This window comes from Lissotriton vulgaris, chromosome 6 (assembly GCF_964263255.1).
Source record: "Lissotriton vulgaris chromosome 6, aLisVul1.2, whole genome shotgun sequence".
Taxonomy (NCBI): domain Eukaryota; kingdom Metazoa; phylum Chordata; class Amphibia; order Caudata; family Salamandridae; genus Lissotriton; species Lissotriton vulgaris.
The window spans coordinates 813,314,267-813,341,520 of record NC_141694.1 but is presented as its reverse complement, the minus strand read 5'-3'; the positions used below and the strand labels follow the sequence as shown (position 1 = coordinate 813,341,520).

The following is a 27,254-nucleotide window of genomic DNA, read 5'->3' as shown; positions in this document are numbered from 1 at the left end:
TCCACCACCAGAGTTGGCTCCCACTGATGTATGATGAACGTCAGCGACTGGATAAGGGACAACTGTCTCAAGCTCATCACGGACAAGACAGAAGTCCTCATCTTTGGGAACAGCACCTCTCCATGGACCGACTCCTGGTGGGCCTGCTGAACTCTGCCCTTCCCCCTCTCCAACAGACCACACCCACAACCTCTGCATCATCCTGGACAGCAAGCTTTCCATGAAGAAACAGGTAAACGCAATCTCATTTGCCTGCTTCCACACCATATGTATGCTCCACAAGATCTTCAGGGGGCTACCAGTCAACACCAGAAGGACTGTCATGCAGGCCCTCGTCACCAGCAGGCGGAACTATGGGAGCGCATGTTATGTAGGTATGGCTGCAGATCTCCTTAAGAGATTACAGATTTATTTATTTTGCGATTTATAAAGCGCCTGGTGACCCGTAGGCATCCCCGCGCTGTAAGTTTGTGAGAACCAAGAGAGGGCAACCGAGGGAACTAATTGGGGAACAGGAAGGTTTTTAATTTTTTGCGGAAGAGTGCGTGACAAGGTTCCAGGCGCAAATTGCGCGGAAGAGAATTCCATCCTGCAGAGGCTTTGACAGAGAAACGTCGGCCACCGGTGCGAGCCTTCTTGAACCTAGGGACTGTGGCCCGATGTTCGCCGTCAGAGCGGAGGAGTCTGTGTGCCTTGTAGGGGATGACCATGTCTTTCAGAGCTGCTGGACCAACACCGTTGATAAGTTTATGGGTGGTGCACAAGGCTTTGAACTCTACACGCTGGCGGACAGGAAGCCAATGCAGAGCTTTAAGGGCAGGTTTACTAAACTCAAAACTTTACAAATTTACAAAACTCAACGAGCAAACTCATTTTGTACTTCCGCGGATGAACCCAGGTCACACCCCACCTCCATAAGCGATGCTGGCTCCCTATCCAGAAGAGATGCCAGTACAAGATGTTGACCCTCGCATACAAAGCCATGCACAACAAAGGACCAGCTTACATCAACAAACTCTTGAGCTTCCAACCAACCAACCAGAAGCCTACGATCTGACTCACTCTTCCTCGCGCACACCCCAGATCTGCCGAAGCATCAGCAGAGGATCATCCTCCTCACACCTGGTGGCCAAAGCTTGGAACGACCTTCCCCTGCAACTCAGGACCACCCCAACGCTCCAGCAATTCAGAAAAGGACTCTATACCTGGCTGTTCGAATGAATGGACTACCATTATGCTAGCAGCAAACCCAGCACCTAGAGACCCTCACAGGTGATTTGCCACGCTTTACGAATGATTGATTGATGGTTTTTAACTCAAATGAATTAAAAGTTACTGTTCTAATCTACCTAAATATGTTAAATGCGTAGTTTATCGTATTTTGTTATCCCTCCTTATAACACCTTTATACATTCTTGGTTTGGCCCTCCTCCCCTTGCTAATAGAATTTCCCACTGGGAGCCTACCTTAGAATGTTCACGATTGACTGTTTAGGCAGTTAAGTAGATTGCATGACTGGATAAAAGAAGGCTCTTCAATTTCCTTCGTTTTCTGTGCTTTATTTGCTTAAATGTCAATACTGGTGACGATCTCGGAGCATGGAGCGGTCCAGTCCACTCCACTTTTGGTAATCTCTCCATTGTGGACCGGCTTAGTGGAACAGTAGTATCCCTTTCCTCCAGCTAATGAAGTTCAGCGTCTCTGCTGCACCCTTTCTGCACCCTTTAAGGCAGCTGTTCTGGTGCAGTGTCAACTTCATCAGGAAGTACACGCCCTTAGTTCCGATAAGCTGCGTGCGTTTTCCTTGAGGTGGGAGGAGAGTTTTCCCTGAGGAAGTTCATGCCCACTATTGCCGGAATTCTACATCTTCGCTTCGAGGTTTGCCGTACCGTTTCTTTACAGCGGCTAGTCCTATCAGATGCTCACACGATGAGCTGTCTGGCTTATCAGCTGCTCTGTTCCTGATATTTGTGTGTATATTACTGCATGCCCCTCTGGTTACTCCTGTGAGTAGTCTGTTTTCGGCTGCTCTTTGTTGCAGGGGCTGTTCTGGCACCATTTTGGAAAGCCATTACCGGTACGAACTGCGCTTTTGTTTTCAAGACTTTATTCCTCTTCATTCAATATTGTTGTGTGCATTTTCACACGGTGATACGTACACCTGCATTTGGTCCAGAGCATTATTAAATTATCACACTGTGATGCACACACCTGATACTTTATAGACTGCTTTGTTGGTGTATCATATTCTGTGACCTATCTTCTGGGATTATACTTCTTATTCCACGGTGATACACACACCCTATACCTTCAAGACTACTTGTATATCTTGATTTTGTGCATTTGTATTTATAAGTGTGAATTGGCTTGCCTTTACAGTTATATAGTATTATGGTTCAAGCTTTTGTCGCAGTGTCATTGCATCTCCTCGATAGTATTCTCAGCATCTTGTTCTTTCCTTGTTAACCCATGGCGGCGCCAGCTATGAGTCAACCGCCTTCCTTTTTGAAAGAGATTGGTGAACCAGAAATTAATTGGAAAGACTTGAGTCATATTTAATTGCCATTGAGGATGAAAGGGTTTCTGCTATTGCGTAAGAAACACATGTTATTACATAATTTAGGTATACAAGGTCGGAACATTTGAGACATTGCCTGAGCTAGAATTAGAGGATGATGAAGACCAAGATGTTTTTAGTATCACCCTTTTGAAATTGGAGATTAATTTTGGCGACAAAATAAATGTAGTTCTTGAACAACACAAATGTTGTAGTTGTGTTCCAGACAAAAAAATAGGTCCTGTACCTATTGGGTTGCCCCATTCTTGAAAATGGTTATCAAGACAAAAAAAAGGCAAACAAAAGTCTGTGACTATCTATGTGGTGGCGTTGAGGTCTGACTAAGTTATGTGATTTTGGTGACCCTAATGATCCGCTTGTGAGAGACCAGTTACTTAGGTGCACCAATCAATAATAGTCGGATTCAAGAAAAATTATTAGCGAAGAATCCCACATTGAGAGAGGCGATTAGTATATTGCAGTCTATAGAGCACACAGCAAAATGTATTAAAGAATGAAAACCTCCAGTGAAGTAGTAGCCAGTGTACAGGATAGTGTAGCAGAGAAAGAAGTATGCAAAGTTAAAGCCAAGGATGTAAATGTTACTAAAGCTGTGAAAAGAGTAGAGGTTTCAAGTGTTTTAGATGTGGTAGCAGTAACCAACTAGCAAACAATTTACAGTGGACTGCTCGTGCAGTTACATGCCAGAAGTGCAATAGTAGGGCACATTTTGCCCGGGTGTGTAGAGATGGTGACAGTAATCAGATAAAGGCTATCACCAGTGAGGGAGAATAATTTCAGAAATTTGGATTTCAAGTGCAGGAAGTGACTCCAGTCCCAATTATCCAAAATGCACAGTACTTCTTAATAACAAACTCTTGCCATGTTTGCAGATTCTTGTTCTCCATTCACCTTACTAAACCAATCCGATTTTGAGAAAATATTTGGAGGATTGCTATGTGTAAACCTGTTATCTCCCCCAGAGGGATTTACAAAGGAAGGCATTATTAAAATGCATGTCCATTTTAAAGGCAGATCCACTATGGGTAAAGTGTATCTTGTGGAAAAGAGAAAACATTGGTAGGATGGCAACATCAGAAGGAATAGGGTATCATATTAGATTCTAATAACAAAGATCAAGTTCTACTTGTAGATTGCAGTAATGGTGCATCTGACATTTGTGAAGAATAGCCAGATTTATTATTTGATTATCTTGGACTGTTAAATGATTTTCAACATAAAATAAAGGTGAGACAAGGAGCTAAACCTATTGTGCAAAAACCATGCACTGTTCCACTTACGATGAGAGATTCTTTACAAAAAGAGTTATACTGGTTATGTGAGTTGGGTGTCATACAACCTATAGAATCTTTTAGAATGGTTTGCTCCCTTTGTCATAACAGCTAAGACTGGCTTGGATGGTATTAGTTTGTGTGGACTTGCAGAGTTTAAATGAGAACATATGGGTGCAGAGACTTCCCCTTCTGCACATAAATGATATATTGAGCACCATGGGTGATGCAAAATCTTTCACTGTAATTGACTTCTCCATAGCATATCATCAAGTGGAGCTCCATCCAGAGTCAAGACTGCTTACTGCATTTACCACTCCTTTTTGGGCGTACATGTTTGTGAGGATGCCTTTTGGTCTTGCTTCTGCCGCAGCAGTTTTCAGAAGATAGTGCATCAGATTTCGGCAGGTATAGAATATACGTTTTGTTTCCAAGGTGACATATTGATATATGGATAATAGGCTGAGGAACATGACCATATTTTAATGGAGGTGTTCAGGAATTTGATGGATTCTGGGTTGACAGTAAAGCAGAACAAGTGCATGGTAAGAGTTAGCTTGGTAGATTACCTTGGTCACACAATATCTTAGGAATAGTTCAGACCAAAAAACGGTTTGATTCAGGCGTTTAGAGATGCCCCGTACCCAATTAAGTAGGAATTAAAATCCTTTCTGGGTCTGATTGAGTACATGGCCAAATTTGTAAAGAATTTTTCTGAAAAGTGTGAGTGTCTTTGTGACCTGTTAAAAAAAAAAAAAAACAAGGAATATGTTTGGGAGGCAAACCATAGTGAAATTGTTGACAAGTTAAAAGAAGAAATAATTACTTCACTTGCACTAGGACCATTTGACCCTAAGAAAAAAACCTTTCTAACTACTGATGCATCCAATAAAGGTCTGGGGTGCTACCTTATCTCCAAAAGGGAGGGTGTTGAAACCATTATAGCCTTTTCATCTCGCTGTTTAAGCAAAACTGAATGTAATTACTCTGTAATTGAAAGGGAGGCCCTGCCCTGTTTCTGGGCTGTGAAACATTTCACATTTTATCTATGGAGTATAAAATTCACTATTCGTATGGACCACAAACACTTTACATTCATGTTCTCTGTCAAAAGGACACACTGTAGTATCCTTGCATATCTAAATGGTTTGGAAAATTACTGTTTCGAAGTAGAATATTTACCGGGTTGAGAAAAAAAATTGCTAATTACCTCTCAAGAGCACCTCTGAAACATGATGTGCTGGATGAGCCATTAGATGTCCCCATTTTAGCTGTTCAGTTGCCTGCTAATACAAAGGATGAATGGGAGGAGAGCAATCTGGGCATAATCAAGGACATGATTGTACATGGATGGCCAGACAAGTGTAGGGATGTCGATGATGAACTCAAGAGTTAACTATACTGGAATGCAACGTTTGTCGTAATGAGAAAGTTATACCACATTTTGACCTTCGAAACAAGATTATTGATTTGGCTCATGAAGGACATCTCGGTAGGAGTATTACAGAGAGTAAAGCAAGAACCAGCTTTTGGTTTCCAAAAAAGAATTAAATGGTTGAACGAAAAGTTAAAGAATGTATTAGCTGTGCCAAGAGTGACAAGACTAAAATCTTGCTTAAAGTGCCTTTATCCCCCGTAGAAGTACCTAAGGTGCCATGGAGTAAGTTGGCCATGGACATAATAGGACCTATGGAGAATATGGGGGCTCCTAGGAGATTTGATTGTGCTTATTGATTACACCTCTCATTGGATAACGTGTAAGTTTATTCAGCGCACAACTACTAATGTACTTATTGAATTCTTGAAAGAAGTGTCTAGTAGTGAAGGTATTCATGCTACTTTGGTTATGGACAATTGTTTGCAATTCACGTCCCTGGAAATAAAGGAATTCCTACAAGAATTGTACATAAATAAAAAAGAGAAAACTGCATTCTACTGTCCCAAAGCCAATGGCTTAGTGGAGAGAACAAATTGTATGATCAAGGAGCACATTAAACTCTTGTTGTGAATGGACAAGATGTAGACCAATTCTTACGTGACTGCATATGGTAGTACCACACATCACCCAACCTCATAACTGGTGTATCTCTATTTGTTTGTATTGGAGAGAGAGAGCCAGGCCCAAAATTGAGCCTGGTATGGTTGGGTGGAGGGAAACTTGTAATAACCAATAGTCCTCAAACACATAAGATAGTTCAACAACACCAGATCCAGTACAAAAATTGGTATGACCAAATACATGGAGTAAAAAAACAACTGGAAAATAGGTGATACGGTATTAGTTACGAGGCTCACTAAAGAGCAATTGGATCAAAGCCAATTTCGCCCACCACATCAGTTAACAAGAGTGAATAAAAATGTGGTTAAATTAGACAATGGACAAGTGTGGAGTGGTGACAGACTAGTAAAAGTTGCGGAACACCAAGGGTTGGGTATGTTCATATATTATGAAGGGAGATGTGTTATAACTTATAATGTACCAAAATATATTAAATGTGTAGTTTATCGTATTGTGTTATGTCCTCCTTATAACATCGTTATACCTTCTTGGTTGGACCCTCCTCCCCTTCTCCTGCTAATAGAATGGCCCAGTGGGAGCCTATCTTAGAATGTTCACCCGTGACTGTATTGGCAGTTACGGAGAGTGGATGACTGGATTAAAGAAGACTCCCCAACTTCCTTCATTTCTTTGCTTTATTTGTTTACATTGCAATAGTTACTAAAATGTTGACAACCTGCGTTGCCCTGCAGTGGAAGGCTCTGTGCAAAGGTTAATTGGTCATCCTTCAGATGCTTATTACTTTATTTGGATGTTAAACTGGTACTAGTGAGTTGAACTCCTTTCTAAGACAGGGTTAACATGTGAAAAAATGACAATTATATAGTAACACTATCACAAAATGTGCCACATTAGGTCGCATAATTTCCCTTTTCATGCTGCGTTATTTAGTTAACTCTGCCTCGTAATTTGATGCTCCCCTGCTGCATAATTCGTGTCCTTGTCCATACCCTGTAAAACCGCTCAATAGTGGTTCTTTTCAAGATCAAAATGGCCAACTTTGCAATTGTGACCACTTTTTAGTTATCTCGTGTGCAAATAGATGCGCTTTTGTTTTGGTGCCCGAGCCTATTTTCAACCCTAATGCGACCCTGTTCTACAGACAATGTTTGTAGCAGTATCAGAGAAATCAACACTAAAAACCGGTCAACCAGAACAGAAAGCAGGGCCAAAAGCAGACAAAAAACAGCCCCCCGACTGACCTGTCAAATTAGCCCTTCTGGCACTGCCAGATTGCCCTCCAGGCCCCTCTGATACAAATTTCGCCACAACCCAGCATGCTTTGCAGTGACTTGATATATACATCGGTGTGTTTGTGTGTCAAATGAAGATTTTGCATCTTTTTCTTTCTTTCTTTCAATAGACTGGCGCTCACAAAGCTTGATATCTTGGATGTGTTCTCTGAAATCAAAATAGGAGTAGCTTACACACTGGATGGAACGATAATTCCTAATTTCCCAGGTACAGTATATAGTAGGTTTTACCCTGGCCTCTGTAATACTGCAGTGGTAACATTCGAATGCTGTTCAGATCCACAGCACCATTGTTTGAAATATCACTCGATTAAACATTTAGTTGAACAATTACTGTTCTTGGTTTTCTTCTGCTGTTCGCTTTCATGCCCTTTAATATGTTATGTTTGTTTTATTTCTGGTGACATTCTGGCCCGATCTGTCACTAAAGTCTGCACACTTGACTGTGGTGACAGTCGTGAGTTATATTATTTTCTTGAGGGGTTTACAAAGAGCAGAATTTTTCCACGTAATTCCAGGGAGTATTGACTTGATCAAAAAGTTTTTAAAAAACCATGAATAAAGGTAAATAGAAGACGATTTAAAAAAAATAAACTGAATTTACACACATCCGATGGCAAGTTCTTTCATTGCAGTTGCCAATGTATTGTTGAAATTCAGAAACAAGCTAGCCATGAAAAGATTCTCTAGGAGCAGGGATGAAGAATACACGTCATAGGATAGCACAGTTATAATGTTGTGCCCTATTCAAGTTTACCTCTTAAAATCCCTTAAAATGGCATTTCTTCAAGAGCCTCGCCTCATCAACAAAGATATTCCACGTCTACGATCATACTAGTTTCCCCTCATAACGTCACACCAATAACACTAACATAAAATGGATGGCGATCATACTATGACGAGGCCTAGATTTTACATTAGCTACTTAATAGACAGTGATGGCTGGTCTGGAAGCAGCGGATACAACCCGAGCATTAAGGGACACATAATGGGTATGGCAGATACTGATCCTGTATCTTCCTTTCCCGCTCTCAAAGATTAGCTCGATCAAGTACTTTAGAGTGCCTGCTCCTGGACTGAGGGCCCAATAAAGTACCTTGTTGTTCATCTGCCACAGAAGCCCAGAGACACTTCGATGCAACATCCCCCCCACTCTTGCTGACACTATGTTAAGATCTTGATCACTGGGAAAAGCTGAACTTGTCCTGGATGGGGAGGAATGGATAACTATTCTAAACAGGCATTGAAAATGCAATAGGTCTCGCCTTTCATTAAGTTAAAGCCATTTGCTTTTCTATACAATACCATTAGCAAAGCAAATGGCTTTAACTTAATTAAAGGCGTGTCCTATTGCATTTTCAATGCTTATTTTCTCAAGTCCCCAGTAGACTCAAGCTCCTCCAGGCAGCAGACACACACAAATAACGTGACCTTGTGTAATGTAACTAGTGCTTATGCAAAGCTCTGCAATACCTTTGGGTCGAGTTTGCGCTATCTAAAAGTGTAAAAAAAAATATATCCTGCCTTATATTTGTACACACTCTCAAACCACTCTTTGCAGCGAGTAGGACGCCTGTGTTAGCCAGCTATGGGTATGATCCAGAAACGCTAAATAAAAAACACATGAAAACATAAATACTGCGGTGTAGATTATTGTTTACATTTGTTTGTTACCTCCTCCACTTAGTCAGCCTAAGGCCACAAATGCACTTTTTTACCTGCAGGTTTATGACTGCACATAATGAAGACACAACTTTAATAGTATTAGACTTTCCATTTACAGAACATTGTTTTCAGATGTGATTTTTCAGTTAGATTAATTTGACTACATCAGGACTACAAGTTCCAACATTGCATGAGTATTTATTTATTTATTAATGGGAGACTTCCTCAATCAAGCCAGAATGAGCAAGCTGTGGGATTGTGGAGAGGAAATGCCCAGTTTTAGATTCTCCTCTGTGGCAAGGGTCACAAGGGTCCAAAAGTCATATGATGGCACTTTCTATGTTGTCACCAGGTCAAAGGTGTTGTGATGTCACATCCTGTGCCCTTATTTGGGGTCTAAGGCATGTGATGTCTCTTCCGCAACCTTTGGCGTTTTTGTGAATCGACGTCCATGCGCTCTGTGTGAAGTGTTTTTGTAAACATAAGAATGTCCTCAAGCCTGCAGAGTGCTAAAAAAAAATCGAAATTTGTTGAAAAATAATATTCTAGCAATTTGATATGAGTCTGACAATGCGGTTGATTTCCACCTCTCTACCTCACAATTCTATCCCTTTTTTCAGTGTTTCACATGCTGTCCTGCAGATGTTTACCAAAAGGAATTAAATCATGAGATTAGATCAGGCTGCACAGATATAGTGCACGGAAACGAGGGGCGGTTTCAGCAAGATGGTAGACTGATTGTGTGTGGGATTGAAGGCCCCGTTCACAGGGCCTGCGAGCTGTTTGCTCTTGATAGGGGCTTAAATCTCCCGAACGCCGCTCTGCGAGGATGAGGGGCGGCAATGATACACAGGAAAGGGAATTAACTACGGCTGGGTTTCAGCAGCTGCTGTATGAGCGAAAGAGAATCCTAAAGGGTCCGAAGAACATCCGGATGAAAATCTGATGCGCTCACTGCTGCTCAATGGCCAACGGCCACCAATTTCCCCATGAGAACTAATGTACGGTGTGAAAGGAACAAGCGCACACACACAAATGGACAATTAGCAACATTTATGACATAAAAACCAACATATACAATAAACACTTTCACACAATCAAAGAAACAAAAAACACACAAAACCAGCAAAACATTACAAAATGAAACACATCTAGGAACAAGCGCACACATACAAATGGACAATTAGCAACATTTATGACATAAAAACAAACATATGCAATTAACACTTTCACACAATCAAAGAAACAAAAAACGCACAAAGCCAGCAAAACTTTACAAAATAGAACGCATCTATTCTAACATGGAGTGAAGATGTTCTATAGCCAAAGGGTATTCAAACACAAGTTAAAAAAACAAGCATTGATCTCTTAGCTTTATGGGGCCATGTGTTTCTAATTAGTGTGGAACACATGGCCCCATAACGATAAGAAAGTGCTTTGCGACAGCAGCAAACCAGGCGACCCAGTCCGGATTGGAGGCGAAAGGGCGTCAACTTAAAACCCTCATTTACAATGGCAGGCCACCGTTTAGCATAAACAGTGACGCCAGCCAATTAAAATGAGGAGCGGGGCTTCAAGTTCCCTTCTGAAATCTACTCTCCTACAAAATCTCTTGCCCAGCGAACAGCGCTTTGCGCTGCAACGCCAGGCGAGACCTAACAGGGATTTCGTACCACTTTTACTCCTTGTAGTTCAACCATTACTCCTGAGGTTCCTTAAGGTCATACTATCTCATATTCAAAAAGTGATGCTGAGTTTTGTGTGGCGAAAAAGGACTACCACAGTCCTAGAAAACAATAGAGCTAATATTGAGGGAGGACTGGGACTACGTAATATCCACTATTATGTCCTAGTGACCCAGATCAGACCCTTCTTGGACTTCAACTACAATCCTAAAGGCAAACTAAGGGAACAAGAGGGTAGGCATTCTCCCACATCCCACTTCAATACTTGCTATGGTTCCCCATTAGACCCAGGCCTGAAGCCCGTTGAGTTGTACAAGCCACAGCAATTCTGCTGGAACATTTACAGTCTATAGTAACACAAAGTCATTACTTCATATCCTTCTCAATGGTACTAATAAATCACATCATGGGTTTGAAGCTGGAAATACTAAATCTGGGTTTCAGTAGACCTAATCGACATAAACCACTGACATCAGGTTTGCCAGGGAAAACTTGTGACAAGAGACGAGCTTAGAGACATCCTGAGCCGAAAAGTGTAATCTAGACTAACACAACTACTACTATTGATGAACGAATGGGAAGTAGAAGCCTTGAAGACTCATAGGAGACCAAGTTCTCAGAGGGTATCATTTGATTATACCTCTGTATACAAGATCTGTGCTCTACCAAATTACACAAATATACAACACACTGCGAAAGGGGTCTAGTTATCAAAATTGCTGAAAAGACATGGGTAAAATACGGACTAGGGCAGATAAGTCCCACATCTGTGTGTAGCATAAAGAACATCTATTGAAACTGTGACTAGATTGTATCTCTTCCCTACCAGATTACTTTCTGTGTTCAGTTGGTCCATGTGCACCCTACTTGCAATCATGGTCCACTTTTAAACGTGCTGGAAAAAGATTATGTAAAAAATTAAGGCCATAACTGTTGTCTTACTTCCACCACACCCACTGCTGCTGCTTTATAACAACCTCAAGAAAACAGTATATATGCCCTGATTACATCTATGGGGAAGCTGATCACCCACCTGCTATTAGTGACAAGATTGGCAGTTGCCCAAGTTTGGGAATTTCAGATAACCGCATGACTACTATTTGGTCAGGAAATGTGTGGAACACTTACGCCATGGAAAACATCAGCCATAAAGTATTATCGAATACACAATTCCAAAAAGTATTGCTCATGTTTAAAGCGCACATGGAAAAAGAGCAGAGTCCACTATGATGTCAGACAAACTATGTCGCTCGGGAATATGCAAAATTCCAACTTCTTTCAATCAATCAAAGGGGTTTAAAGCGTGCTACTCACCGGTGAGTGTCTCAAGGCGTGGGGGTGCAGCTCCGGTTCAGCCGAGGAGCCATGTCTTGAGGCTCCCCCTGAAGGTCTGCAGTGTGGGGGGAGCGTGTGATGTTGACTGGGAGCTTGTTCCAGGCTTTGGCTCTGATTTAAGAGAAGGCTCTTCCACCCGCTTTGGTTCTGCAGATGCACAGGGTTTCTGCTAGGGCGAGGTCGGCGGAGCGGAGGTTCCTTTTTGGTACGTGGAAGGAGACTCCTTAGTTGAGGAATTTGGGCCCGCTGTTGTGGAGGGATTTGTAGGCGTGGGTGAGTAGCTTGAAGGTTACTCTCTTCTCGACGGGGAGACAGTGGAGCTCTCACAGGTGTTGGGTGATGTGCTCATGCCATGGGATGCTGTGGACGAGTATGACCGCGGTATTCTGGATGGTCTGGAGTTTGCGTAGCAGGGATTTGTTGATTCCGGCGTAGAGGGTGTTTACGTAGTCCAGTCTGCTTGTTATGAGTGCATGGTTGATGGTCTTTCTGGTCTTGGTGGTGTGGGGGAGTAATCCACTTGACGGTCTTGAGGAGGATGCGGAGGGTGTATAAGCAGGTGGAGGCGACGGCGTTTACTTGTTGGGTAATTTTTGAAGAAAGAGTAGAGTATGATTCTGAGGTTTTGGGCGTGGTCCGTGGGGATGGCAGGGGTGCAGAGGGCGGAGGGCCGCCAAGAGTTATCCCACACCGAGGGGGAGGGTCCCAGGACTAGAACTTCTGTCTACTCCAAGTTGAGTTTGACACCTGCTGCTCATCCAAGCTGCGACGCCTTTCATTGCTTCATGGAGGCTGAGTTTGGTGGTTTCGGGGTCTTCGTGAAGGAGCTAGGTGTCATGGGCGTAGGATACAATGCTTAGTCCATGCTGTCTGACAATGGTAGCGAGGGGGGCCATGTAGATGTTGAAGAGGGTGGGACTGTGAGAAGATCCTTGTGGTACTCCTTAGATGATCTCTGTGGGTTCAGAGAGGAAAGACGGGAGTCTGATCCTTTGGGTTCTGATGGCAAGGAAGGAGCGGAGCCAGTCAAGGCGTTGCCCTGTATTCTGGTGTCGTGGAGTCTGGCTGCGAGGGTGCGGTGGGAGGCGGTGTCGAAGGCTGCGGAGCAGTCGAGTAGGATGAGGGCTGCGGTGTGGCCTTGGTCAAGGAGCATGCAAATGTCTTCAGTGGCAGCGAAGAGGGCAGTTTCTGTGCTGTGGTTGCATCAGAATCCGGATTGGGAGGGGTCGAGGATGGGGCTCTCTTCGAGGAAGTAAGTCAGTTGAGCGTTGCCTATCTTCTCGGCGACTTTGGCTGTGAAGAAAAGGAGGGAGATGGGTCAGTAGTTCTTCAGGTCCGTCTGGTCTGCGGACAGTTTCTTGTGGAGGGGTTTGACTTGTGTGCATTTCCAGTCGTATAGGAAAGTGCCGGATTCAAAAGTGGCATTGATGATGCGTTGTAGCTGGGGCGCAATGGCAACTGCAGCTCTGTGGAAGATGTGCGGAGGGCAGAGGTCCGTTTGGGCTTCTGAGTGAGTGTTCTTTGTGGTAGTAGGGGTGTCTTCGGTGGTGACCGGGGTCCAGAATGTGATGGTGGGCCGGCTGTCGTGGCTGGAGGGAAGGGGGGTTTCTGGAGTCTGTTAGCTGAAGTTGTCGTAGAGAGCTTTGATTTTCAGGTGGAAGTAGGAGCCCAGCTTGTTGCAGAGGTCTTGGGAGGGAGGGACATCTGTGGCTTCAATGTGGGGCTTCTTGAATTGCTGTATGATGTTGAAGAGTTCCTTTGATTTGCTGGAGTTGGTGAGGATTTTGTTCTGGAAGAAGGTTTTTGTGGATCTTATGCGTTGGTGGTAGTCTGTCATGGAGTTCTTGTAGGTGGTCAGGTCTTCCGTGGTTTTGCTGTTTCTCCATCGTTTTTCGAGACGTCTGTAGGAGCATCTGGCTTCTTGGAGGTCAGTGGTGAACCAGGTGGCCTTCAGGGGGCATGGTCTGTCGGTGGTGCAGAGGTGAAAGCTTGTCTGCGCAGTTTGTGATCCAGTGGGGTAGTTCCTTGGCTGCAACATTGGTGTCTGTGGATTTGAGGTGCTCCACAGTGACCTTGCTCCAGATCCTTCGCGGATGGGGAGGAGTGGGTTTGAGAGTAGTGGCGGTGTTGACAGAGAAGTGTACGCAGTGGCGGTCCATCCACTGGGGCTGCATGGTGTGGCTGAAGCGGATGTTGTTCCCACCTTCGAAGATGGGTCGAGGGTGTGTCCTGCCTTGTGGGTAGGGGTGGTGATGAGCGGTTTCAGTCCGATGTTGGCGAGGTTGTCCAGGAGGGCGGTGGAGTTGAGGTCGCTGAGGTTGTTGAGGTGAAAGTTCAGGTCTCCGATGAGTATGTACTTAAGGACTTTGGTGGTGTTGGCGTCCGGCATGGGTGCGGAAGGTGGTGAAGGTTCGGCGGCAGTGGCAGCAGGAGGACTGGCCGTGGGTGGTGATCGGTGTGGACAGCTGGCAGTTGTTGTTCCTTCCAGTGTTGAGTGCGAGGAGGCCACAGAGTCGTAACTGTGGGTGGCCGGAGAACCAGGGTCCCTGGTGCTGGTCGCAGACGAGTGCAGACGGGCTTGCCTTTGGCATGCCTTTAGTGCGCTTTGGCGCACCAGCGGCGCTCCCTCGCAGCTGCCGCCATTTCAATAGGGAAGTGGAGATGGAAGGGCAGCTGGGAGGCGGGAGCTGGAGGCAGCAGAGTGGAGAGGCCGCTGTGGCAGCAGTGGCGCGAAAGGGAAAACCGGCAGACAATAGCAGGACAAACTGAGAGAGACAAGGCAACAAAAATTACGGAGGGAAAAGACAGGAAAAATGGGCACAATAATAAAGACAGGAAACAAAGGCAAAGACAGAAAAAAACTGGCACAATACAGCACAGACAGTAGTGGAACCAACAGAAGAGCAAGGCTGTCCCACTGGACGATAAGGGATGAGGTGCAGGCAGGAACCTGCGAGTGGAGGAGGGCCTCGAACACCTACCTGTACAAAGCCACGCACAGGGCAGCGGCATTTAACAACGGAGCTGCAGGGGGAGAGAGCAGGTCTCTGACCAGAACTTCTTTGAAGAATGACAACTAACTTTAGCAAGATACACCTGGAACAGACTAACAGTCAAGAACAGTGGCTAGCTCTGGTAGGACTACGCCCTGGATTAAACCATATTTACTGATGTGTTCAGTTGCATAGAAAAGAATAATATTTCTTCTTTGTAGATCTAATGCAAAGTGATATAATGTGAAAAATCGTTTTACTGTGCTTTCAAGTTTGATAAAAAAAATATTAATTTTAACATAAGTACATTCACTCAGATGGAATTTACGGTACACTTAATGGACTTTTCTAATAGTTGGTTGTCTTTTCTATTAAGTTATTATTGTTTCACTGTGCTTAATGTGTTGTATAAATTGACGTTGCACCATTCATGTACACTGCTAGATTTCTACCTCCTTTACTGTTTTTGCTCTTTCTCATTTCTGTCACTTTGCATTAGCCTTATTTGAGCACACTCTTGATGCAAGCTCTTTTTGTAACCATTTTAACTACCTACACCTGACAGAATGTATTGCAAGTGCATTTCATTTACTTTTACAAGCTCCAAATTATGTATGTGACTCCTGTTGTCCGAGTGGCCTCCAACCAATATTAGGAGTCTGCTCGCCTTGATGTAAATACAGAAAATCTACATACGTTGGTGGATGGTTTTGGTATTCTATGCAATATGTAGGCACTGTATATGTGTTGTATAATTAAGACTTTTGATAAGACCATTCTGTATAACTACTGGTTATTTTCTCCAATTCTGTAGCCAACCAGGAGATCTTGAATAGAGTGGAAGTGAAATACGAGACCCTCCCTGGATGGAACACCGATACATCAAGGGCCAGAACGTTTGAGGAGCTCCCTCCCAATGCACAGAGATATATTAAATACGTACAAACGGAGCTTGGAATACCTAGTAAGTATTAGAATCGGTTTGCCTTCATGGCATCTCAATTTATTCTGATTGGGACAACGGTGCTGCAGTGCTTAATTTGAAAAGGTGAGGACCACCGCCACTCATCTTTGGGGACCGGCAATTTTCCATGTCCAAATTTAAACCAGAGCAACTGAGAGAAGTAACACAAAAGGAGGAAAGAAAGCTGAAGAAAGAAAACCTGAAAAAGAAAGAAAGCCGGTATAAATAATAATCTTTAACAGGGGTGGCTCCTCCGCTTTGAGCAGATCAGAGGAAGAATAAAATGATACCAAAGCGTTATCACTTTAATTTTCTTTCCTAGGTGAGGGGAGGGACAAGGATGGCCAGAGCAGGGCCCAGGGGAGGAGTGGTGTGCACACTCAAAGTGCACATGAATGTGAGGCCGGCCGTCTTGGGCCAGCCAAACATTCATGCGCACTTTACATGTTTCCCACCAGGCTGCATTACACATCCTGGTGGGGAGCATGCACAGGATCCCTGTCCCCGTCTGAGCGCCAAACCACAGCGCTCAGACTAATCACAACGCTACAATGCGGCCTTGTAATTGGCTTTGGAGAACCAATCCCAATGCTGCATTACAGCGTTGTCATTGGCTTAGGGAGCCTGAATGTTTCCTGCACGAAGGACGCAGCGGTGGCTAGGATGCGACCGGCTTTGCTTTATTCTTTTGTTTTTCTCGGCTGTTCACCTTCTACCACCCCCCTGCCTCACCCCACCTCAAACCTCCCCTGCTCCAACTGATCTGCCAGAGTGAAAGAAAGGAGCAGGAAGTGTCAGGTGGTGGAAATATAGGCATGAGGTGAAATCAAGACTACCCAACCTTGGTATTCGGCACCATTAGATTGCACTGACCGCGGGCTTCTGAGCAAAACCTTGCGCTCCTGCACAATTTCTTTTACCAATTAAGCACTGGGGCCCCTGAACTCCTTGTCGGTGTCAAGTAGGTCTTAAGGATTAAGTGTCACTGCATATGAGTGCACTTCACCAAACCTAACACACAGATTTCTCATTCTGCCCTAAAGCAATTTCTTTTTTTTGCCAAAGAGGATGTAGGAAAGCAGTCATTGGCGTACTGAGGAGTATCTAAACAATTGAGAGCATAAAGGTCCAGTGTCTTTTTACTAAACTTCAACCCCTTGTATGCTCATGATTGCTCCCGGCCGTCATGCATCACGGTAGGCGTGTGCGCACGACGGCCGGGAGCCGTCCGAATTCTGCCGGCCGTTTATTTCTCCCACACAACGCAAGAAATAAACCTGCATGCAAGGGGTTAATTGGGTCTCTTTCATCACAACAATTTTACCACAGTGCCCTCCCCATACAAAAATAAAGGATTCTGAACGCTTATGCAGAGCAAAGTGTTAGTCGTTGAACTGGAGCTGGACCGAAAAGCCAGTCCAAGCTATTGCTTGAGAGATAGCAAAATATGTATATGTTTCCTGGAAGTTGTTCTGAAGCAATTTCCTGTCTGATTCCCGTGACCTCTCTCAATTCTATCTCCATGGTGAGACATGATGGGGAAATGTCTGTAGTTGGATGAATACCTTGAGATCAATGGTATATAACTTATATTATTTTATATTCTAATAGTTAGGAGAAGTAGAAACGGAAGTGTCTTTGAATTTGTTGTATAATTATGCTAAAACCAAATACACCATTAAGAATACCAAGATAAAAAATTGACTTGTCCAACCACTAATCACTAAAACCCAGGCTAATTTTCACAGTGAATAACAGACACACACTTTCTCTCCTCTGAAAACCATTGCATGTACATTTTTCAAGACATTCCAGTTCCTAAATTTTTAAAAATATTTATTGGGCCAACTAACCCTTTTCTAGCTAAGGTGTTAGAGCAACTTAACTAAAATACAAAAAAGTTCCTGAATAAAGATCCGGCAATAAAGACTCCTAAAAATTGTTGGAAAGCTCTTGAAATACTAAAAGAGCCTATTTTCTTCATGTAATATCCATAGTTTGCGGACAGACAAGAATTCAAAACATAATTGAAGAACTTTGGAACGGTCAGAGAAGGGCAGACGGGCACACCGTAACCTAACTAACCTAAACTCTTCATTATCAGTCACACCATGTGAGTAACACTAACCCTTCTTGAGTGATTAGTTGAAACCTATTTCACAAGGAAAGACACAAATTGTGTATTTACTAATTGTGTTCAACAAATTGTGATGCATGTGTGGATGAATGTCTTAATTTTTGAAGTTTTGTTCATATTGCACAAGTTGGGATATCAACCATTTTTCATGCAAATTTTATAATGGGAGAGTATTATGATTGTTTTTTTTGTTTTGTTTTGTATAGCGCGAACTAGACCCGAATCGGGTATCCGAGCGCTTTACAAAAGCACCAGTTTTGTTACAGAAGGACACAGGCATGGGAAGATTAAGTGATTTGCCCTGAATCACAGGATATTGAGCGTTGTTGCCGAGACTCGAACCCAGTTCTCCAGCTTCGAGGTTGACCGCTCTAGCCGTAAGGCTACATCCTCTCGCTGTGATCTGTTCACCTGTTTTACAAGATTTCGCTTCGATAATAAAGACCATAAAACCAGCACAAACCGCAGCAAGGAGCTCTTTGCCATCATGAAGGAGCTCTCCAACCCTGCAGCCACCGGGAATGACATCACCTCCTCCCAAGAACTGTGTGACACCTTGTCAGACTTCCTCCATGACAAGATCTCAACCGTCCATGAGAACTTCTAACCCCATCCCTACTCGCACCCTGGATAACAAAACTAAAACACCTAATCGCCCATTGGGACTCTCTCACTACTCAAGCCACAATCTCCATTATGAACTACATACACTTGTGCTCCCACGGACCCATGTCCCCACCACATCTTCAACCTCGAGAGCAAGACAATTGGCTACAAGCTCATGAAAGTCCTGAACGTCTCCATCACCACTCCCTTCTTCCATGAGGACTGTAAACATACTGAAGTTTAACCCTCCTGAAGAAACCATCCACTGACCCAGCAGAAGCGAAAAACTACTGCCCCAGCTACCTCCCTTCTGGACCCCTCTCAATATGGATTACGAGCCAACCACATTATCGAGACAGCCTTGAGCACAGCCACCAGTTACCTCAGGGTGCTCCTTGACCGCAGTGAAACAGCAGTCCTCATCCTCTTGGACCTGTCAACTGCCTTCCACACCACCTCCCACCACATTTTGATCAACAGACTCCACCAAATTGGAATCAAGGAAGACCCCCTCATGCTCCGTGAGATCTTCAGGTGGCTCCTAATCAACATGAGACCATCACTCAGGACCTCGTCACCAGCAGGCTAGACTATGGGAACACACTACAAAGGAATCACTCCACCACTCCTGAAGAGATTACAACAATACAAAATTAAGCGGCAAGACTCTTCCTCAGCCTCCCCAGATGGATTCACATCTCTCCACATCTCAAGAAGCTACACTGACTCTTGATTCAGAAGAGTTGCCAGTTCAAGATTTTGACCCACCCATTCAAAGCCCCGCACAATGAAGGACGATCGTACATCAACAAACAAATGACCTTCCGCCAATCGACCAGACACCTGCAATCCCTCTCCCTCGCAGACACCCCCGTATTGGCCGAGCATACTGCAGAGGACGCTCCTTCACTCACTTGGCAGCCAATGCCTGGAACGTCCTTCCTCTGCACCTTAGGACCGCTTCATCGCTCCAGGATTTCAGGAAAGGACTAAAGACCTGGCTGTTCGTATGTACGGAGTACCAGGAAGAAGCTTGCGTCTCCTGCGTCTTGAGAACCTCACTGGTAGATTGATAAGTTAGCTAAGGCTAATCATAACTGTTATCCTCTGAGCTTCACAGAAATTGAACGTCACACTGTCTTTCCCGAGAGTTTTGCAACCCAAACAAGTTGAAGAGAAATCAAAATTAACCAAACAGGTTGTTCCAACATTTCACTCTTTCCCTCTCCAATCATAGTCTCTTCTTCCCTCTACATTCCCCCCCCACTCCCCCTTCTGTCCATTAATGAAATTAACTTGATTTAGCCAGGTATATTCTTGCATAGAAAACCTTTTTGTAGCCCAGATACTAAGTCCACTAACAGCCAAATATAATTATTATAAGAGTCAGAAATTATGATAACTCTTATGTACGACTTTAAATATGCTATTGTTAATGGTCCCAGAGCAATACTGGACTCCGAGGTGTGAGCAGAGGATCACGTTGCTGTAGTTATTTTTCCATCTCGCCTTTGTGGTCTTAAATGTGAGGTAAACATCTAAAGATGCTTTGTGCTGCTCTGTTGCCCAAGTTTCCATTTGTGATAATTGTAATTGATGTGGAGAAATCTGAAGATTTAGTGGATTTGTTCTCTAGGAAGAACATAAAATACAAAATTGATGCTAAATATATTAAACTCTTATGATTGTATTTGGGCCTTCTTATTCCTTTCTGCAAATTTGCTTGAAAGAAGGCAATTTAACATGCTACTATGTGGAAGACCAAGTCATTGAAATAGAGATGTTCTATCTGTAGAACAAAAAAAAAACCCACTGTGTAAGAATAGTTTAACGAGATTGTTTCAAAGATTACGGTCCCTGCCCAATGCACAAATGGTGCTGTCCTCTTGAAACCAAGCGTTTTCTCTTACAGACCTATGTAGTAGCCACAGGGGGACAAAAATAGCATCAACAGGAACTATTGTTCGGGGGCGTGGACAAGACAGCCAAGATGGCGGACGCACTCTCTCAGTGCTCCGATCGGCTTCCCACGAGCATCTTGCCTAGTTAAGCACAGAATGCCATAAACGCTCCGATTTGCTCCGCGATCTAGCAGGGAGCCCATGAGGATGTCAGCGGTGTCCCCGAACCTCACCTGGACGGAGCGGGAGGAGGAGTGCAGGGCTGGTCCGTTGGCACCCAGGCACACCCAAAATGGCGGCGCCCATCTCCCGACCTTGAGGGGACCGGAGGAGGAGAATCCGACGGCTGTGGGCACTGCGCAGCCCAATGACACGGAGACGGCTGTTCCGTTACCGGACCCGCGCAGCCCCAACGTTGCCGTGAGTACCTCGTAGGACCTCGGAGGTCCAGGGGGAGCGTGGCGTGTATGATTTGCGCCTCCCAGGATGGCCCCCGGGTGACTGAGAAGGCGGGCACACCTGCAACCGAAAAGGCACAAAATAAATGAAAAGGAGACTGGGCGCCGGGACCACCGGTGCGGTGAGGCTGCGCAACGGAGCTAGGGGGCGGCGGAGAGAAGACCGGGACGGCCCCCACCTCCCCCAAGTGGAACTTCCAACCCCCCCCCCCCTACCCCCCCCCCCGCCATCATCGGCCCAGGGAGGGAGCGCTGATACCTTGCCTGAGCCGGATCCCACGGCGGTTCCCCCCGGGGAAGAGTGAACCGAGAACGGTGCCCGGAGTGCCCCCGAGGCTGCCCACCTGAACACAGAACGAGTGGCGGCGGTCGACATTGGTGACAACGTCCCGCACACATTCGTGTATCACTGGCGCGGTGACGAAGGCCCTGCAGTGGCGGCCCCCGACAGTAGGGAACTACAGCAACCACCTCAGGGGTGGTCCGGACCGGAAGAGGAGACCCCCCGGCATTATCCCAAGAGACGAAGTGCGGCCCTGGGACCCCCCTCCCGGTCCCCCAAATAACCACTGGCGCAGAAGGTCAGGACGCTGTGCATAACCGCCCGGGCCTCCACAAAATGGCGGTACACATGGGCCTCTGCTGAGAAGATCGGGGCGGACCGGGGCCTGTGTTCGGCGGTTGCCCCTGCGGCGCGTGCCGACGAAGAGCTTGGGTGACGTGCCAGAACAAGGGGCGCAAGAGAACCCTGGGTAGATTTGAAGACCCCCCATCCGCCGCAGGACCCCGTGAGTGCGGCAGATCAGAACACTACCCAGCTACGGGTGGCGGTGGGTGCCGCCTGCCACCGAACAGCCGCATAGGCCTCTCCATCGCACGGAACCGGGCAAGAACTGCTGAGAGGGTGCGGAGGAGACGGTTTATGCCCCCCGCGAGAGTTCCGAGGGGCCTAGCCACACGGGACCCGCCATCGGGGTTCGTCGATTAAAGGAGGTGGAAATAGGGAGACAGCAGCGAACAGTGACCGCGGCGCCAGAACCGGCAGTGAGAAGATTGCCCTCCCCAGAACCCTCGGGGAGACAACAGACTGGAGAACCGTCACGTGAAGAAGATATGTCGCCCAAGTTGGACAAAGTACTGGCAGCCATAGAGCACTCCCGGCTGTCCATGGAGAGTAAATTTGGAGAGCTCGCTGCAGACCTTAACCTACTGAGAGATGATCACAAGAAATTGGCCGAAAAAGTAAATCAAGGGGAAAAAACGCTGCAGGGAATGGAGCCGCATGTACAGATGCATCAAGAGGCCATCAAAGAGCTACAGAGCAAAGTGAAATCCCTGGAGCACAAGACCGATGATTTGGAGGGCCGCTCCCGCCGGAGCAACATAAGGGTCCTCAACTTACCAGAAGGAGTGGAAGGGGCAGACCCCATACGACATATCGAAACTTGGATAAAGACTTTCACACAGGCCCAGGACCTAACACCATTCTTTTCAGTGGAAAAAGCGCATAGAGTTCCGGCCCGAAGACCGCCCGCGGGCTCCCCACCCGACTGTTTTTGCTCAAATTGCTGCATTATCAAGATAGGGATACAGTACTACGAGCAGCCAGACAAGCGAGAACACTCAGAGTGGAATACAAACACGTAATGTTGTTCCCGGACTATTCCCAGGCAGTACAGCGCCAACGTGCCACATTTCAAGCGGTAAAACAAACACTACGGCAAAACAACGTGCAGTATGCGCTCCTCTTCCCAGCCTGCCTTAAAATTATACATGGAGGATCAATGCACTTCTTCACAGACCCAGCGGAGGCGAGAAATTGGTTGGAGCGCCACAGTGATAACCTACCTGAACGACGAGCCACACCACTGCATAAACTCCCCAATAAGCGAAGACTGCGCTCTAAACGGGTCGCCCTCACATAGCTGAACCGACCGTCGGTCCCCAACATTAGAACTTCTTCGGACCTGGAACAAATAATCGCGGACCGCAGGAAAGCCTTGCGAGCAGCGGCGGAAACCCGACAAGAATGGTCCCCATTCTTTCCCTAATACTCATGTGGGAGCAAACAGCTGGACTGCTATTGGGCATGTGGGGGGGGGGGCGATCTTGTGGGCGGGGGAGGCCCTAATTATGTGCTGGAACAGGGTGGAATGGAGGCATACGTGAGTAGTCACAGACATGACGAGAACCCCGAACACAGACATCACATTTATTACACTGAACGTGAGGGGACTGCACACGGCAAGTAAGCGCTACGCAGTGTATGCCTATCTAAAAAGGCAGCGGGCGCACATAACCCTCTTACAAGAGACCCATCTGACGACAGTAGAGGTCGAGCGCTTAGAGGAAATGGAGGGGCACAGTCTGTGCCACTGGGTACTCCGCGTTCGCCAGAGGGACATTAATCTAGATCAGGCCAGGTACCCCTTTTAAAGAACAGGTCAGGGTCGTAGATAGGGAGGGGCGATATGTGCTGCTGGAGGGACTATTAGACGGGCAATCAGTACTGATAGGCAGTATCTATGCCCCTAATGTAGAGCAGAACGTGTTTTGGAGCAGCCTCGCGAAAACACTGGCTCACCATACACCCCCCCCCCTGGATATTAGGCGGGGATTACAACTGCGTCTTAGACACAGACTTGGACCGATCAAGCCCCCCCCCCACCCACCGGCACATTCACCACTCCATAAACAAACAGAACTCTTCAATGTATGGGTGAGACAATGGGCACTACTAGATGCCTGAGTCACGAAGACCCCTAAGCAATAGCCAGATTTTTCCATGCACTGACACTCCCCCAGGTCCCACAAGAGGATAAGAAAGGGCTAGAGAAAAAGATACGGCCTGAAGAGGTCAAACAGGCGATAAGGACACTGGCTAGGAACAAGGCCCCAGGGATGGATGGCTTTCCACTTGAATATTATAGCACCTTCTCGGCCCATCTGGTTCCACGAATGGTTATCATGTTTAATGAAGCACTCGTGAAGGGGGAATTACCAGGTTCCCTTAGGAACTCGATTATAGTTACCTTTCTGAAACCACACAGAGACTCTACACTCCCGTCTTCCTACAGACCGATCACGTTACTCAACACGGACTGCAAAATATTAGGTAAAATACTGGCAGAGAGATACGCCCAAATCCTAACTCCGTTGGTGCACCCGGACCAATGTGGGTTCGTTCCAAACCGCAACACGTGCAAAACATACGCTGACTGTTCCATATTCAGGACACGACTGGGGGGAGATTCCCCAACGCGGCATGCCTAATTTTCGATCTCGAAAAGGCATTCAACACCCTATTATGGCAGTATTTATTTGAGGTCCTCCGAAGGAGCAATATCGGCCCGGGTCTGTCAGCGTACACAAGGCTCCTGTACACGCGCCTCACCTCCCGAGTCCGAATGGGCAACTACATTTCCCCGGAGTTCGCGGTGGAGAGGTACCAGGCAGGGGTGCCCACTGTCACCCCTCCTGTTCGCCCTAGCGGTCGAAACCCTAGCAATCCGCCTGCGACGGGAGGGAGAGGACTGGGGAATTCCCCTGGCAGGCACAATGCACTGTGTGTCCTTGTATGCGGACGACCTCCTAATATATGTCCGGGACGCCACCAGCGACCTAACGGCCATTTGGAGAACACTGGAGGACTTCGCGGACATCTCGGGCCTCAAGGTGAATTGGGAAAAATCCTCGCTCTACCCGCTGAGCCCACATATGGCCCCCTTTTATGCCTGGATCGGTGCCCAGTCTCTCGTGTGGAACGCGGAGGACCCCCGGTATCTGGGAGTGAGACTGTATCACACCCCGGAGGATCTGTATGAGGGATACCATCGTAAAACCCTGGCAGGCCTCAGAGTGGCAGTAGGATTTTGGAAAACCTTACCGCTGGCGCCCATAGGCCGAGTGGCCCTGGCAAAAATGATAATGGTCCCCAGATTATTGTACCATTTCACTAACCTCCTAGTGATTCCACTGAGACCGTTTTTTAAAGAGCTAGACAGTCTCCTCACGGAACTTATATGGGGCGGTGGGCAACGACGGGTCGCGTTGTCAACGCTATACCTACCTACGACAGAGGGAGGCTTGGGAGCACCGGCCTTTGAAGCGTACTTAGCGGCACAGCTCCAATGGCTATCATATTGGACGGCGGGGCGCCACATAGGAGAAACAATCACCGCGGAGGGTCCCATGCCACAACCAGCAATCCATAGAATGCTGCTGCCGGGTACTAAACCCATGCGCACACGGCCACTACAGATGTCCATAGCCCGCACCTGCATGATGCGCATACACCGTATGTCTAAAACACAGCCCCCATACTCACCCTTGCTACCACTGGTGGGTTTTCCACGAGGGGGCATGTACTACACACCCGGTGCGCTCCGAGTATGGACAGATTTGGCAGTTACAGAGGTAGTATCATTCTTCGAAGAGGGACAGTTGAAAACATACGATCAGATGATAGAGCAGTATGATCTCCTACCCGGGCAATTTCTAATTCACAGACAGATGCTGGATAGCAGTCGTGGGTACTGGAATCCTAACACAGGGGAACCCCCAACACACCCAGTGATCCACGCGATATTGCATATGGGAGTGGGGCGTCATTTGGTCACCTGGCTATACAAAGCAGTACGTGCTCTAATCCTCCCGTCCCTTCAGCCCTTACGCCAGAAGTGGGAAACGGACATAGGTAGGGTAGTTCATGACAAAGAATGGAACACAGCATTGGAATATCCCAAAAAAGTCTCCAGAAATGCATGATTCCGAAACATACAGTTTAATATCCTCTATAGGGCCTATCTCACACCGCACCGCCTACACCAATTCTTCCCAGACACACACTTTGCATGCCCCCGCTGTCAAACCCCAGCAGCAGACTTCAAGCACATGTTCTGGGACTGCCCCACACTCCGTGGTTTTTGGGATAGAGTCCATCGGAGACACACGGCAGTCACCACCATCACGACTATGTCCACATGGGAGGCATGTGCGCTCGGGATTTTCCGTAGGCGGAAAACCGAGAAAGTACAATACCTTTTTATGTCCCTAGCCATCCTCTTGGCAAAAAGGGGAATAGCCATGCACTGGAGGGCCCCTGCGGGGCCTCCGTAAGCAGCCTGGATAGGCGCCATGAAAAAATGGGGAAAAGCTGAGGAAGAGACATTCCGGGAGGAAGAATTGAAGGGGCACTGCAAACACCCTATCTCCCTAGAATGGGCACAATTAATGCACAAATTCACGCAGGCAACAAACCCACAGGAGACAGCGGCGACCTCAAAGTCCCAGCCCCGACCGACCGCCCTGGGCCCCTGCATCCCAGTGACGTCGCAACCAAGACAGACAACTGTCACACAGACATGAGTCTCAGCCCCCGCCACCCCACGCACGCTACTGATTCCCAACACATTACCGAAGTATGCACCCAGTGATTAGTGAAACCCCACCACAGCGCAGTTGGAAAACCCCCGCTCCCCCTTGGTTCCTCCTTCCCACTGGCTTGTTCCAACGGTTAGAAAAGTTAGAAAGTTTCGACTGGATGGGGTATCCCCCCCGCCAGAGGCTTATTGGGAATGCCTATAGACAAGATTGATATGACAACACTCGGGGAAACACATCACGGCGACCTCTTCAGTTATACCTCGGACGACAGATCACAGGACCGCTATCACGTTAAGAGTGACGGGTCACTTACCACAGACAGATCTACACTATCGTCAGGTGTATGAAGTCGCCGTTGCAGGAATATGCTGTATATAACAATGGACAGAACAACTTCAGAAAGGTCGAACGACACAATGCACATACATGTGAATGTATACCCGGTTTTTATTTGGTATTGTGTACTCACAGCATTCCACTAATGTACTGAATTAGAACTGTTTTGATGAATCCGAAAAACCCAATAAACAAATTTAAACAAAAAAAACAGGAACTATTGTTCTCTTGCTTTTTGTGATCCTTCTTACTTCAAAATAATTGGGCATGCTGGATGCTATGTTGAGGACAAGACACACTTTATCTCCGTTATTTTAAAATAATGTGTTGGTGCTAAGACAACCCAGTCACATGCGCCATACGTATGTATGTTCTACAAATAACTCTGTACACTTTCAGCTATCTAAACTTTTTTATTGCATTTAAAATTTGGAAAATCGAATAGTTATCTGTGGTAGTCATTTTGATCACCTGCTTTAGCTCCCCTCCACCGTTTAATTTCCTTCTTCCCTAATAGCTTTCCTGTGTCTTCTAACATTGTTTTCAGGTACTTAAAGATAACTGAACACTTATGTTTTTTTTAACTACTAGTTCAAAGCTTTAAGTAGATTTTCACCAGTACAGAAGT

General features: G+C 46.2%; 1 protein-coding gene across 2 annotated transcripts in view; it reads left to right on the top strand.

Moving 5' to 3' along the window:
• Positions 1-27,254, top strand: part of LOC147708035 (adenylosuccinate synthetase isozyme 2) — a 421,010-nt gene that overhangs the window by 368,892 nt on the left and 24,864 nt on the right. For both annotated transcript variants that reach the window (XM_086926842.1, XM_086926843.1), the window contains 2 exons: positions 7,272-7,369; positions 15,654-15,803. In XM_086926842.1, coding sequence (XP_086782968.1) covers positions 7,272-7,369; positions 15,654-15,803 — 248 coding nt within the window. The remainder of the gene's footprint in view (positions 1-7,271; positions 7,370-15,653; positions 15,804-27,254) is intronic.